We start from the raw sequence: 13,471 nt of genomic DNA, 5'->3' as shown, positions 1-13,471 counted from the left end.
AGCTTTATTCATAATTGCTCAAACTTGGAGGCAACGAAGAAACCAAAATGTTCTTCACTAGGTGAGTGGATAAATAACCTGTGATATATCCAAACAATGGCATATTCTTTAGCACTGAAAGGAAGTGAGCTGTCAAGCCATGAAAAGACACGTAGGGAACTTTAAACATGCACGGCTACACAAAAGAGGCCCATCGGAAAAGACTAAATACCGTAAGCTTCCAACTAAAGGACATTCTGAAATACTGTAAGCTTCCAACTAAAGGACATTCCGAAAAAGGCCAGACTATGGAGTGAAAATATTCGTGGTTCTCAGGTGTTGGGAAGAGGGAGAGATGATAAGGTGAACACGGAGATTTTTAGGATTTTAGTGCAACTGCTCTGTACGATGCTATCATGGTGGACACATGTCATGACATATTTGTTCAAACCCATAGAACCAGCACCAAGACAGAGCCCTCATGTAAACTGTGGACTCTGGGTGACAATATGTCAATGTAGGTCCTTCCATTATTACAAATGCTCCTTCTGGGCAGGAGTGTTGTTAGTGGGGGAGGCTGTGCACGTGGGGGAAGGGAAGGCATATAGAAGGACTCTCTGCACCTTTCCCTCAATTTTTCTGTGAACGTGAAACTGCCTAAAAGATAAAGTGTGTTTTTAAAAAATAAAGGAAAAAAAGGAAACAAAAAGTCCTCAGAAAAATCAAAGGAGAAAATGATCACACTGGGTGCTTCAGGTCAAAATGGAAGAACAAGGGCTGTATTTACCATCCCACCTGATGACTTTTTTCTCACTGCTTTTCAGCATTATTTTTGGAGTCTAGTCAGTGCAATAAGGCAAGTTGAAATATATAAAATGCACCCTTATTAGAAAATAAGATTTAAAACTATCTGTATCTGCAGGTGACATGATCACCTGTGTGGAAAATCTGCTGAAATCACAAAAAGCCACTAAAACTAATAATAATAAATTACTTACTAATAAGTGAGTTTGGAAAGTTTGCAAGATACAAGCTAAACACATAAGCAATATTTATTTCTTCATACACTGGCAAAGAAATAATTGGAAATGGAAATTTACAAAGCAATCTTATTTATAGCACATCAAAACATGAAATCCTTCAGACTAAAGCTGACAAAAGATGTGTAAGATCTATACACTGAAAAGCAGGCAGTGATGCTGAGATAAATTAAAGAACTAAATAAATGAAGTGATATACTGTGTTCATGGATCAGCAGGCTCAATATTGTTAAGATGTCAGTTCTGCGCTTGTGGATCAGAGGTTTAATGCAATTCCAATCAAAATCCCAGCATGATTTTATTTTTATTTTTATTTTCAGTAGAAATGAACTAGCGGATTCCAAAATATGTCCGGAAATTTAAAGAACCCAAAAGAGCTAAGGCAACTTGGAAAAAAACGGTGGAGGACTTACCTGAACTATAAAGATAGTGTGGTATTGCTATAATAAGAGAAAACTGGGTTAATGAAACCTCCTAGAGGGTCTAGTAATAATCTCACAAACACGTTACATATACATAGTGGATTTTTGAATAAAGGTTCAGAGACATTAAATTAGAGAAAGGACGATAATGATGATAGAAGGATTAAATACCGTAGGCCAAAAAGAGAAAAAAGAGCTCCTGTTAAATATCTTCACATTGTTGGTGTCACTCATGCAATTCAATTCACATTTTGTGGGTCTAAAAGTTGAACAGACTTCTTCATTCTCTTTCCCCAATTCACTCCACAGAGATGCTGGTGTCTTTCAGTGGAACTTGGAAGTTTGCTATTCTTCTTAAAATGACTCTCTTAGATCCTGTTTATGCAAGAAGTTGTGGGACTGTAACTTACAAATACTGTTCTAAACCTTGGAATCACACGTTCCCCTTTTTCTCTACTTATCGTTTCTAATCAGTTTCCCATTTCCTCTTTCTTCTTCATATTTACACTGCATTCCTTTTAGTTCAGGCTCTTGTTACCCCACTTGATCTCTTGATGTGGTCACCTGAATGTCCTTCGTGTTCCAGCCTCCTGGAATCCTTCCTTCATGACCCTGCAGAACTGCCCTCCAGACCCGCAGGTGTGACCCGGAATCAAGGATCTCAAAGCCGAGTGGGATCTGAAAGGCTATCTAGACCAATCCTCCATTACAGACGTAAACCTTTTGATGACTTCACTTCAGAGCCCAAAATATTTGCACTGCAGGCAGAATCACCGAAATCACTTAATGTGATGTTCAGCTTTCCCGTGGTATTTTCCTCTCTGCATCTCCCTACTTTCGGTCAGCCATTTCTCACTCATGACACCGAACCCTTCGTTCATATCACATTATTGTTCTTCTCCACACAGACTTATTTGTTTTCTGCCTGGGTTTTTTGTTACATTATTCCCTCTACTGGAAATACCATTTTGAAAGATCTGACTACAGAATTTTAACGTATTCCTCAGAATGACTCACATATCACATATTCGACCAAATGGCTGCAGATTCTGTCACCTCCTCTCTTATCCTACGGCAACCTGGAGAACGTTCTTCTCTTAGCCAATAGGATTTATCATGGTCCTTCTTTATCTCAACAATAGTTTAGCAGGACTGAGAACTGGGAAGTAGATTTTTTCTCCCAGGGGTGAGAACTGTCTTAGTTTAGCAGCTCTCCCTGGGTCTCCATTCTGGTTGTAGAAAAGCAGCCCATAGGGCACGGTGGGGAGGAGAAGGGGAACTAAGCTGTGTTACATGAAGATGGACAGTTGTGACCCTAACTCCGGGGTTGGGAGTTGAGGCCCCTAGGAAGGAGCAGCTGTAAGGATGAAGACGAGGCATAAAAAGTGATGGAGGCCGGGTGCGGTGACTCACGCCTGTAATCCCAGCACATTGGGAAGCCAACGTGGATGAATCACGAGGTCAAGAGTTCAAGACCAGTCTGACCAATATTGTGAACCCCTGTCTCTACCAAAAATACAAAAATTAGCTGGGTGTGGTGGCACATACCTGTAGTCCAGCTACTCGGGAGGCTGAGGCAGGAGAATCACTTGAACCTGGGAGATGGAGGTTGCAGTGAGCCAAGATCATGACACTGCACTCCAGCCTGAGTGACAGAGCGAGACTTCATCTCAAAAAAAAAAAAAAAAAAAAAAAAAAAAAAAAAAAAAAAAGATGCATAGTAACAAGACTGCCTGAGGAGAAGAGACAATCAGCAACCTTTTCCAGGGTGGGATGGCTGAAGACCCTTTAAGAACAAAGGTGTCTACTTTCCTTCTTTAGGATGCTCTATCGTGATTTAATGAACCCTCCCAATCTACTGTATTCAGTATTTGGCATGAGTCCATTTAGGGGAATTCTAGAAAACATAGCTGGCTGTTACCATCAGGTTAATGTAGATTGGGAGGTAGGGAAAAACCCCAGGAGACACGTAGGAAGGACAATACGTGAAAACAGAAGAAACTTGGAGTCAGTTCACCCTTCAAACAAAATCCAGTTTCCAGAAGACATTGTGAGGGCTGCTGGGTCTTCCTCACCTGAAGATGGGGGATTCCAGATAATTATACTTGAATCTCACAGGATGGGGTGATCACCACCAGCTCTCAAATGGGATGAGTTACAATATCTTCTATCGGGAGGTGGTAAATAAGAGGTTAGGTACATGTCTGTAGTCATCACAATTTTGTCAAGATTGCTCTTTTTACTTCCATGTCATAATGGAGTGCCAGATGCTTGTGGAAGTGATTGGCTCAGGGTCTCACCATTAAAAGTGGCAGAGGAAAGATTCCAACATGTTTTAAAAGCTGCAAACTGAGCTGACTCCCATCCATGCTGTCATACCGACTTTGAGATTTCAATCCTCCTGAAGGCAGGAAACTTATTCCATTTGCTTTTATACCCTCCATAACACTAGTGAGCAAGTTTTGCTCAAAGTAACATGGAATATTTTGCTGACTCAAGGGGAAAAAGAAGAGACTTAAATGACACCATCACAAGTCAACTTTCAAGGAACAGAGACATATGTAGCATTAGCTGTCTCAGTCAAATCAACATAAACATGCACGTTTATCCTTTACATGGGGGTAAGACAACAAACACAATTGAAAAAATGAGCCAAGTGTAAAAAATGTGTCACAAAGGGATGGATTTAGACAGGAGAGCAGTGAAGTAGGTTATAAAATGGTCAGCATAATCCATTTTAATGAATTATTAGCTGAAACATGCAAAGCATTTAGGATTTCTGGCAGAAGTGTACAAACACACCAAATGTTTGTCCGACATTTTCTTCACTGCCGCTGTCTTTCCACAGGGCTGGAGATGATGTTGACCAACAGCCTTGGGAGGAGAGGTTGCAGCTGAGCCCACACCCTCTCAAACTCCTTCAGACTGTTTCTGTTTTTGTAGACTACTTTACCATTAACAAATCCTAAGATTTACTCAAGCAGTACAGCAGTGGTTTGCCAGAGTTCAAATTTCTGATTCGAAGGAATCTGCACTCTGCCTGCCAGGATCGACTATTAATGGCTTCGTGCGTAGAGGAGCTGTGTCTTTGCTCACTACGGAACAGTATTGAGGCTTCGAAAGGTGTATTTTGCTGGTCACCTCCTGGTCATCCTTCTGCTCACCAAGAACAGATACTGTTCTCAGCCCCTTACATTTACAAGGTCGTTTAATTCTCACAAAGCCCTTTCAGATAGATGCGACTATTACCCCCCTTTTACAGAGGAGGAAATCGAGAGGCGGAGGACATAGGTGAATTGTCCCAGATCACAGAGCTGGCCATGGAGCTGGGACTTGCACCCGGCCAGCCTGGCTCCAGAGTTCACTGCCCTCCTCCTGTACAGCACGTGTGACCTGCAGTAATCACCGCCCAAACAGGCAGGCACTGCGGATAGCCAAGCACACCTCTTCCGACTTCAGCACGGAGGAAGGTTCGTTTTCATTCTGGTGTTCAGCTCAGTTAGGACTGTGTTTATCACCACAAGGACACACAACCCAGAAAGCTCAGTTCACGTGCCATTGCCTTCTACGGTCATGGTTTTCTACTTGTTGGCCTCATTTTCCTGCGCACTTGGCCTGCTGGGACGTGAATGATGCGTTACTACTTCTACAGAATGCAGGTGAGCAGGTAGCATGGCAAGGTGGGTGATTAGATAAGATTTCCCGACAGCTGGAAGCCTGAGGGAGACCCACGGTGGCCCCTTGTTATTCTTCGTGGACGAGCCGCCTCTGGGGTCGAGCGTGAGTCCCTCATCGCTGGTGCCAGGCGGTGTCACAGTTTTCAGCACCCAACAGCCAGGGCAGCTTCTCTCTGTCCAGCTCGCCCCGCCCCGCCCTGCCCCGCCCCGCCCTGCCCCGCCCTGCCCCTCTCCTTTAGTGAGAGAAGTTCTCTGACTCTTGGGATTTTGCAGTCAGAAGAGTGATCATTACAATTTTCATTCTGAATATTGTGGCCCTGCTGGACTGTGGTGCAACAGGCTCTTTCATGAAGATTGGCAGAGATGCTGACGGCTAGGGCATCGGGACCGAGGGGAGCGAGCAGGACTCATGGGATACAGCTCATAGAGAGAGGGAGCCATAGAAATGTGAGGCTGCTCTTCACATGGCCGCACTCTCTCCTGTGTCCTCCGTGGAACCTGTGGAGGGGGCGTTAGGCGCTGGCGCTCTCCGGGGCGTGAGCTCAGTCAGCAAGAGAACATCTGCCTTCCCACCCCCATCTCTGCAGCTGGTTCCTTTGCAGTTTTGATTTTTAGAATGAACGCAGCAACCTGCCCCATTCTGCTGATGCTGCAAAAAGGAGCTGGAAAAGAACGTGCACAGCTTCTCCAGTCTTAGCATTTGTTACCTTGTAGTTTGGGAAACTTTGCTGCCCCAGTACAAGAGTGTGCTGAGGATTCTATTATCCTGCTAGATTCTCCCAGGAGGTCAAGTTGAAAACGAGCTAGGTGCGCTCTCTGTCTCTGTTTCTCTTGTCTGTCTCGTCTGCCTGTTTCTCTGTTCCCCTTTTCCTCTCTTTCTTTCTTCTCTCTCCCTCCCTTCCTCCCTGGCTATTGCTGCAAAGAATATTCTTGAATTTGTTTCTCCATATCTTCTGCCTTTCCTTAGAATACATTCCTAAGAGTCTAGTCATTGTGAAAAGCAAACGGCCTTTAGATGTTTTCCAAATCTAACAGATGGGGGTCCTTTCAGACAGAGCTTCATTTTACACTTTTATCAAGAAGCCCGGGGCTCCCTGCTCGCCATGCTGCAGTCGCCCTCAGGAGCTTCATGGAGAGCAGAGGACTTGGGGCTACATCAAGGGCTGTCTTTTTTCCAGTGTCCGGAAGGTATACTTTGGGGGGGGCAGTTGAAGTACGAAAGTGACATCAGCACTTCATGTATGGGATGGGTCGATCAAGTACAGTGTGCACCAGACCCCCAGACTGGCGCTGGGTGGGGACAAAGGACTCCAGTTATTACAGGGTGGGTTGGGCAGGCGGCTGCCCAGCTCTGGGGACAGATGCGTCGGCTCTCAAAGCCCAGGTATCACCTCTCTGAGACTGCACAGCCCTCCTCACCCCTTCAGTTCCTGAAGGGAAAGGCCCCAGGAGACTCTGAGGTGAAGAATGCTCTTCCATTTTCAACTCACCCACCGTTAGGGTTCTGCCCCCTCTACCCTCCAGCCCCCCAACTGTGAAGTTCCCGGGGTCCCTGGCCAGTGACTTGCTGAAGCCTCACTCTCCAGGACCTCTGTAGAGAGGCACCCTACTCGAATGCATGCTTCTCCAGGAATATTTGCTCTGGTAACAGCTGAGAAGAAAAACCCATCTCTAACAGTTTGATTGCAGGTGGGTGGCCCCGGGGCAAGTGATTTTGGGAAGGTGGGGCTGGCTGGCGCCCTGTGTCCTGACTTTTCTTCTGAGCCTTTGCAAAACCACTTTTGAGAAAAGTAATCGGGGTGGGTACTCCTGGGTGGCATTTTCTTCTGAGTGAAAATCTAGAATTCCTGCAGTTGCGGGAGCTGTGGTTTTCTGTCAAGACCCCGTGGGGACCGAGGCTGCCCTTCTGTGTCCTGGCAGTGTGGGGCCTGTTTCTTATCCAGACTCTTCTTATCCAGAAGAGTCAGGTGCCTGGCCAGTGAACTGGCCAACTCCAATTTGTGTGTCATCGTATCGACCTAAAATGAAATACAAATAAAACGTCTCATTTCTGGCATGAAAGAGACCTAGGAAGGGCAGGCTTAGGGCCGGCTTCTTCACAATCCAACTGGAAGTAGGGTAGCCGGATCCTGGCATCCGTATCTCCTGCTGGGTGAGGGCCACAGGATCTCAGCGCCCAGGTGAGGCAACGATGTTGAAAGAGGCTTCAGAAGAACTGGGCCAGAACAGTGGAATCAAACGGAAAAGACTGTAAATTCAGCCAGCTTGGGGGAATGACCAGAAAGCATCTGTTGCCCCAGCAAGGATTGAAAACAAAGATTCCCAGCAACAGGGCCACAGCAAAGCTCTCTCAGCACACCTGTCCCGGACCGTCAGCTGATGAGAGCTTGTGATTGTGCCATCCAAGGAGACGTAGCTATTTGGTCTTCATCTGGTTCTGGGCACAGAGGGTCTAAGACCCTTGGAATCTTCAGAGTGTCAGAGTGCCTTTGTTTACTCAGGACAGGCCTGCGAGCTGGGGACCCTTAGGCAGCCTCAGGGTGGGTCTGGGGTTCAGACTAGAGGGCTGGATCTGTCAGTCTCCAACCCAATCTCTCACCTGGAGGGAGAGGGCTGGAGCTGAGTCAATCCCCAATAGCCAAAGATGTCATCAACCATGTCTATAGTGACCCCTCTAGAAAACCCTAAATGGTGGGGGTTGGAGAGCTTGCAGGTTGGGGAAAACCTTGACATTCTGGGAGGGCAGTATTCCCACTCCCCAGGGACAGAAGCACTTGCACTTGCAACCCGCCCCCGCCCCCCAGGCCTGGAGCAATGCACCTCTTCATCTGGCTGTTCACAGGTCCTTCATAGTGAACTGGTGACAGTAGGTAAAGGTGTTGCCCTGGGTGCCATGAGCCAGTCTGGCAAGTTAGGAGGACATGGCAAGCCTGATTTTTAGGTGGTCGGTCAGAAACAAGGGAGACCTGAAACTTGCCATTGGTGAAGTGGGGGCTGTCTCATGGGTCTGAGACCTTGACCTGTGCGGTCTGCCCTAATTTCAGACCTGAGTTCAGTTGTAGAATACACAGTTGGTGTCCAGAGGGGGTGAGAGAAACCGCACACTTGGTGTTAGAAGAGGTGGAATAGGTCATAGGGCCTTCCGTGTCACAGAGGGCGGCCTCATTTGTATTTGTTTCGCCTGTAGTTTATTAATGTGAGAGTACTTTATTCTTTGAAAGGCTTAGAATTAAGAATAGAGAGAATAAAAGAAATCAGCTTCATAGAATCCACACTTCTTGGTTTTTAGAAACAATTTGTTTCTAGTTTGCATTTTAAGTAATTGTAATATTTAATATCACAAATGTATTATTACATTGTAATTATAACTATTTTAAATATTACATATTACAATATTTAAGAGAATCTAGGTGTTTGAGCTTCCTGGATCTATGGTTTGGTGTCTGGCATTAATCTGAGGAAATTCAGCTATTACTGTTACAAATATTTCTTCTGTTCCTCTTTCTTCCCCCTTGTATTACCGTTATGCATATTTTATGCCTCTGTGGAAGTCCCATAGTGCTTGGATACTCCGTTCTTTTTTGCTTTTCAGCTCTGGAGGTTGGAGTTGGGTATTTCCCTTTCTCCCAGGTCAGAAGGCTCTGATAAAATCCCACCAGGTTAGTCTCCACTTAACTAGCTTCTCAGGAAGGTGGACCTAGTGAAGAGTGCACTTGCATATTGAAAAATGATTCCTATTCTCTTTCCCCTGTAGTAAGTATGAGGGGATTTTTCTCTGATGTTTACTTCGAGAACCTGATTGAGCTTCTGATGATACAACTCACAAAAGCATGAGACCCATAGGCACAGGCCTCCTGGAGGTTTTAACTCTCAGACGTGGCCACAGCTCACTGCAGCAATTTGTCAATTCCAGTTCAGGGTTTCCAATCCCAGCTTTGGTTCCTTGGAGCATTGTGCTCCAGTGTATGGTGATTCATCTGCTTTACCTGTCCAGCCAATCTACAGACAGTGGCTTGCCGGTAACCTCACTTCTCTTGCAGGTTTAAGAACTGCTGATTTTTCAGTTTGCTCAGATTTTTACCTGTGAGGAAGGAGTGACAATTCTCAAGATTATCATGTACGGAACCTGAAATTCCCCAACTCCATTATAGTGAAAAGTGTTTGCCCTTCCTCTGGCTCAAGAATTAAAACGTTTTCATTCTCTAACACGTTGTACTTTGATTCCCTAAATATTTATAATTATAGATTTAAAAACTCAGTTTTCTGCTGTATCAGACATCTAGACTGGCACTTTCCAACAGAATTGAGAGTCCTGTTATAGAACTTGAAACCTTCCTTGTAGCCTCATATAAATATATAAACTAGTATATTTTTAACTCAAAATGCTCATACTATACTTTCAATAAGAAATACAAATAGGCCAGATGCGGTGGCTCAAGTCTGTAATCCCAGCACTTTGGGAGGCCGAGGCGGGTGGATCACGAGATCAGGAGATCGAGACCATCCTGGGTAACACGGTGAAACCCCATCTCTACTAAAAATACAAAAAGTTAGCCAGGCGTTGTGGCGGGTGCATGTAATCCCAGCTACTTGGGAAGCTGAGGCAGGAGAATAACATGAACGCGGGAGGCGGAGTTTGCAGTGAGCCAAGATCACGCCACTGCACTCCAGCCTGGGCGACAGAGCAAGACTCCGTCTCAAAAAAAAAAAAAAAAATATATATATATATATATAATATATATATATATATATATAAAATATACATATATACACAAATACAGTATTTTCTATTTTTTATAGTAACTAGCATGTCTTTCACGCAGCAAATCCACTTCAGACCGGGCGCACTTCATGTGCTCAGCTGCCGCATGTGGTGAGTGACAGAGACCACCCTGCATGTGTGTGCGCTATTTTACTGCCTTTTTCTTGACCACAGATTCTACCTCCTGTTTCTCTGTGTATGCAGTGATGATTTGCTGAATATTACACATTGTGGGTAACTTGTTGAGCACACTCAGGATCCCTAACCTTCCTCTGAAGCTTTGCAGCTCCTGTTTTAGCAGCTAGCACAGGCACTGCTGGGTCATCGTGACATGGGCAGGCTTGGTTGGATTCGCTGTTGGTGTGAATCTGTGGAGAGCTCCAATCCTGCACCCACCAATCTCCCCCTCCTGGACCTGGTAGGAGGGCCATGCTCCGCCCACACCTGAGCTCTCGGTGCCACGATCTGCAGGTGTACTCCGGAGGACAAGTGTACTGTGGGTGCGTCTCATTCATTCTCCTGCCCTTGCCCTCAGGTTCTGGCTGGCACAGCTGTGGTCACAGACTAAAAACAGCCACCTCATTCGTTTTGTGCAGCTTTACAGTTGTTTGTGGCAGATGTGTGACTTCGGTCCCTGTTCCCTCATCATGGCTAGAACAAGTTTTGGCAAATTATTCCTGTATCTTTACATTTGAAAACTAAAGGAAAGTTTCACCCATAGAATATTAGTGTTGCCACAATCCTAATGAGAGTTTCTCCAGAAACTACGAGCCAGGTCAGCAGCCAGTCATTTCATAGAAGATAAACTTCAAGAACATTCTCTGAAGGGCAATGAAACTGAGTAAGATCTAAACACTGTTACCAGCAACCAAGAAAACTAGGTAAGAAAATGCAGCTAAGATTTGGACCTAGTAACTACGGTAATAAACATGCAAACTATCGCTAAGCACAAAATAGGCTGGGAGTAAAAAAATTTTATGATATTGACATTTATGATTTTACAAAACTGCCCCATGTGATACCAAGAGGACTCCTGATGAAAATTTACAAAGGATGCTTTATGGTTTATATAAAAATGTTAGTCAAATAAATCCAAACATTTCACAAAAATAACATTTCAAATATTCTTTTATATTTTGCAGACAATTAAGTTATCCATCATGCATGACCCAGTAACATTTCTCAGCGGTTGGATTCAATACGAGAAATAAGCAAATAACCGCAATGCTTCTTTCATTTCAAAGTCATTTCTCTTATAACAAGTGGTCAAGAAAAATGCCTGTTGCCTTACATACTGGTTAATGCCAAAAATTTGGCTTAAAATATTTCAAGTGGGTTATCCTTTTACGTCCATGTTGTTAGTTACACAAAGAACACATACAAATGCAATTTTTTTCCATAAGTTTTTGCAAATTATAAACTAAAGAAACAGGATTAAGCATTTTATTTTTTGAGATAGGGTCTAGCTCTGTTGCCCAGGCTGGAGTGCAGTGGCACGATCATGGCTCCCTGCAGCCTCAACCTCCCCCAGCCCAGGTGATTCTCCCATCCCAGCCTCCCAAGCAGCTGGGACCACAGGCACACACCACCATTCCCGGCTGATTTCTGTATGTTTTGTAGGGATGGGCTTTGGAATGTTGCCCAGGCTAGTCTCAAATGCTGGGAACTCAAGCAATCTGCCTGCCTTGGCTTCCCAAACTGCTGAGGTTAGAGGCATGAGCCACCATGCCTGGCCTAATCATTTCTAAAGAGTCTGTATTTATTATCGAGATGGGGGTCTTGTTCTGTTGCCCCAGCTGGAGTGCAGTGGTGCCATCTCAGCTGACAGCAACCTCTGCCTCCTGGGCTCAAGTGATTCTCCCACCTCAGCCTCCCAAGTAGCTGGGACTACAGGTGCACACCACCAGGCTCAGCTAATTTTTTGTACTTTTGGTGAAGACAAGATGTACAAAAGGCATTTCTGTACATTTTGCCATGTTGTCCAGGCTGACCTTGAACCCTTGGGCTCAAGCCATACACCTGCCCTGGGTTCCCAAATTACTGGAGTTATAGGCATGAGCTATCGTGCCCAGCCCTTCATTATGTGCTGTGGCTTAATTTAAAATAAGGAAAGGGAGGAGCCCAAGGGAGCACGTTGGCAGAAAGGGCTCCCTTGTCAACAACTTGCTAGCATGGCATTCACTCCCTTGCCTGGCTGGCACTGCGTTCTTTACATGAAGAACACGTCATGTGTCAATGAGAAACAGAAACAACATAGGAACACCCTGTCTCTACAAACACTTAAAAATTAGTTGGGTGTGGTGGCGAGCACCTGGGGTCCCAGCTGCCTGAGGTTGAAGTGGAAGGACCGCATGAGCCCAGGTGGTCACAGCTGCAGTGAGCCAAGAGCTGCCATCATGATGCTGAATTCCAACCTTGGTGACAGAGCAAGACCTTGTCTCAAAACAAAAAGCAACGAAAACCCAAAGTGATGCACTCTAAGTTCTGTCCTTTAAATTCCAGTACCTTCGTTTGTAAAGGTATGTAAAGGTGAAACTCAGGAGCTGCTTGCAGTCATGTGGACGTACGCTTGACCTCAGCTCTGATCTGAAGCACGTCCTTCTGTCTCACTGCTTGCCAAGACTAAGCTAAACTTCAGAAGTAAAAATACTCCCCCAAATGTTGTATATGTAGCTTCAACGTGGGATGTAAGGCGATTCAGGTCCTTTGAGAAGACAAGCTTGCAACAACGGCATGAATAATGTTGGAATCAAAATCACAGAAACTAAACACCAAATAGCATAGGTTCAATCCGTGTCTCTAACAAGTATCTGGATAACTAAACTTTCTGCTTTACTTGGGTGTGAAGATCATGTAATGTAGTTTATAATTATTTGGGCAGAGAAAATGGAGAATTAGGGTAGCTATGTAAAATTCAAGATTAAAGAAAAGCAGTATTATATAGCAGAAATATAAATTGGCTATTACCTTCAGTAATTTAGATCAGGGGTTGGCAGGTCCGTGCACCAAATCTGGTCCGTTGTTCTTGTAAATAAAGTTTTCTGGGTACACAGCCATACGCATTTGCTATCGCCCATGGCAGAGGGCAGAGTTGAGTGGTTGTGAGAGACCTTATGGCCTGCAGGAATTAAAACACTAGCTGGCACCTTGCAGGCAAAGTTTATGACCTGATTCGGGTAGCTGCCTAAACTGTCCAATTCGCTTGTTCTAAAACAATCCAACAATATAGCACACTTATCTGAAGATTTGAGAACACGCATGCACCAGCCTAATCAGAAGAAAAGTCCAATTCCACCCGGAGGGTTACGAACTCTTCCCTTTTCCCTACAAGGAATTAAATGAATAAAACTGTGTGAGATTTTACTGGTATGTATCGTATGTATGAATCTTGATGAAAACTTAAAAATGTGTATTTATACAGATACATAATGTTACTTTTCATACACTGTTTTCGGACTTCTGGTTCACAAAATCTGCATTTCTGCACCATGACTTTGAAGGCAGAAACCCGACTACTGGGCTAGTGGTCAATTCTGAGGCACCCAGCATGTTCAGGAGGCAGCGTCGGGGAGCGTGTCCCTTACCTGGAGG

General features: G+C 44.8%; 1 protein-coding gene and 1 long non-coding RNA gene across 5 annotated transcripts in view; one reads left to right on the top strand and one right to left on the bottom strand.

The window, feature by feature from the left end:
* Nucleotides 1–13,471, bottom strand: part of LOC139361167 (uncharacterized) — a 205,484-nt gene that overhangs the window by 27,550 nt on the left and 164,463 nt on the right. The window lies entirely within an intron of this gene.
* The window catches only part of LOC139361166 (disco-interacting protein 2 homolog C-like), a 74,144-nt gene that overhangs the window by 31,678 nt on the left and 28,995 nt on the right, over nucleotides 1–13,471 (top strand). The window contains exon 4 of one of the 2 annotated variants that reach the window (XM_071089644.1): nucleotides 3–4,291. The exons of the other annotated variant lie outside the window; for it this stretch is intronic. Within the exon in view, the coding sequence (XP_070945745.1) occupies nucleotides 3–61 (59 nt within the window). The 3' untranslated portion in view covers nucleotides 62–4,291. Of the gene's footprint in view, nucleotides 1–2; nucleotides 4,292–13,471 lie in introns of those variants that run through there. 2 annotated transcript variants of the gene reach the window in all.

Source organism: Macaca nemestrina, assembly GCF_043159975.1.
Source record: "Macaca nemestrina isolate mMacNem1 chromosome 13 unlocalized genomic scaffold, mMacNem.hap1 SUPER_13_unloc_1, whole genome shotgun sequence".
Taxonomy (NCBI): Eukaryota; Metazoa; Chordata; class Mammalia; order Primates; family Cercopithecidae; genus Macaca; species Macaca nemestrina.
The sequence above is the reverse complement of the archived record's forward strand: the minus strand, read 5'-3'. Positions and strand labels throughout refer to the sequence as shown.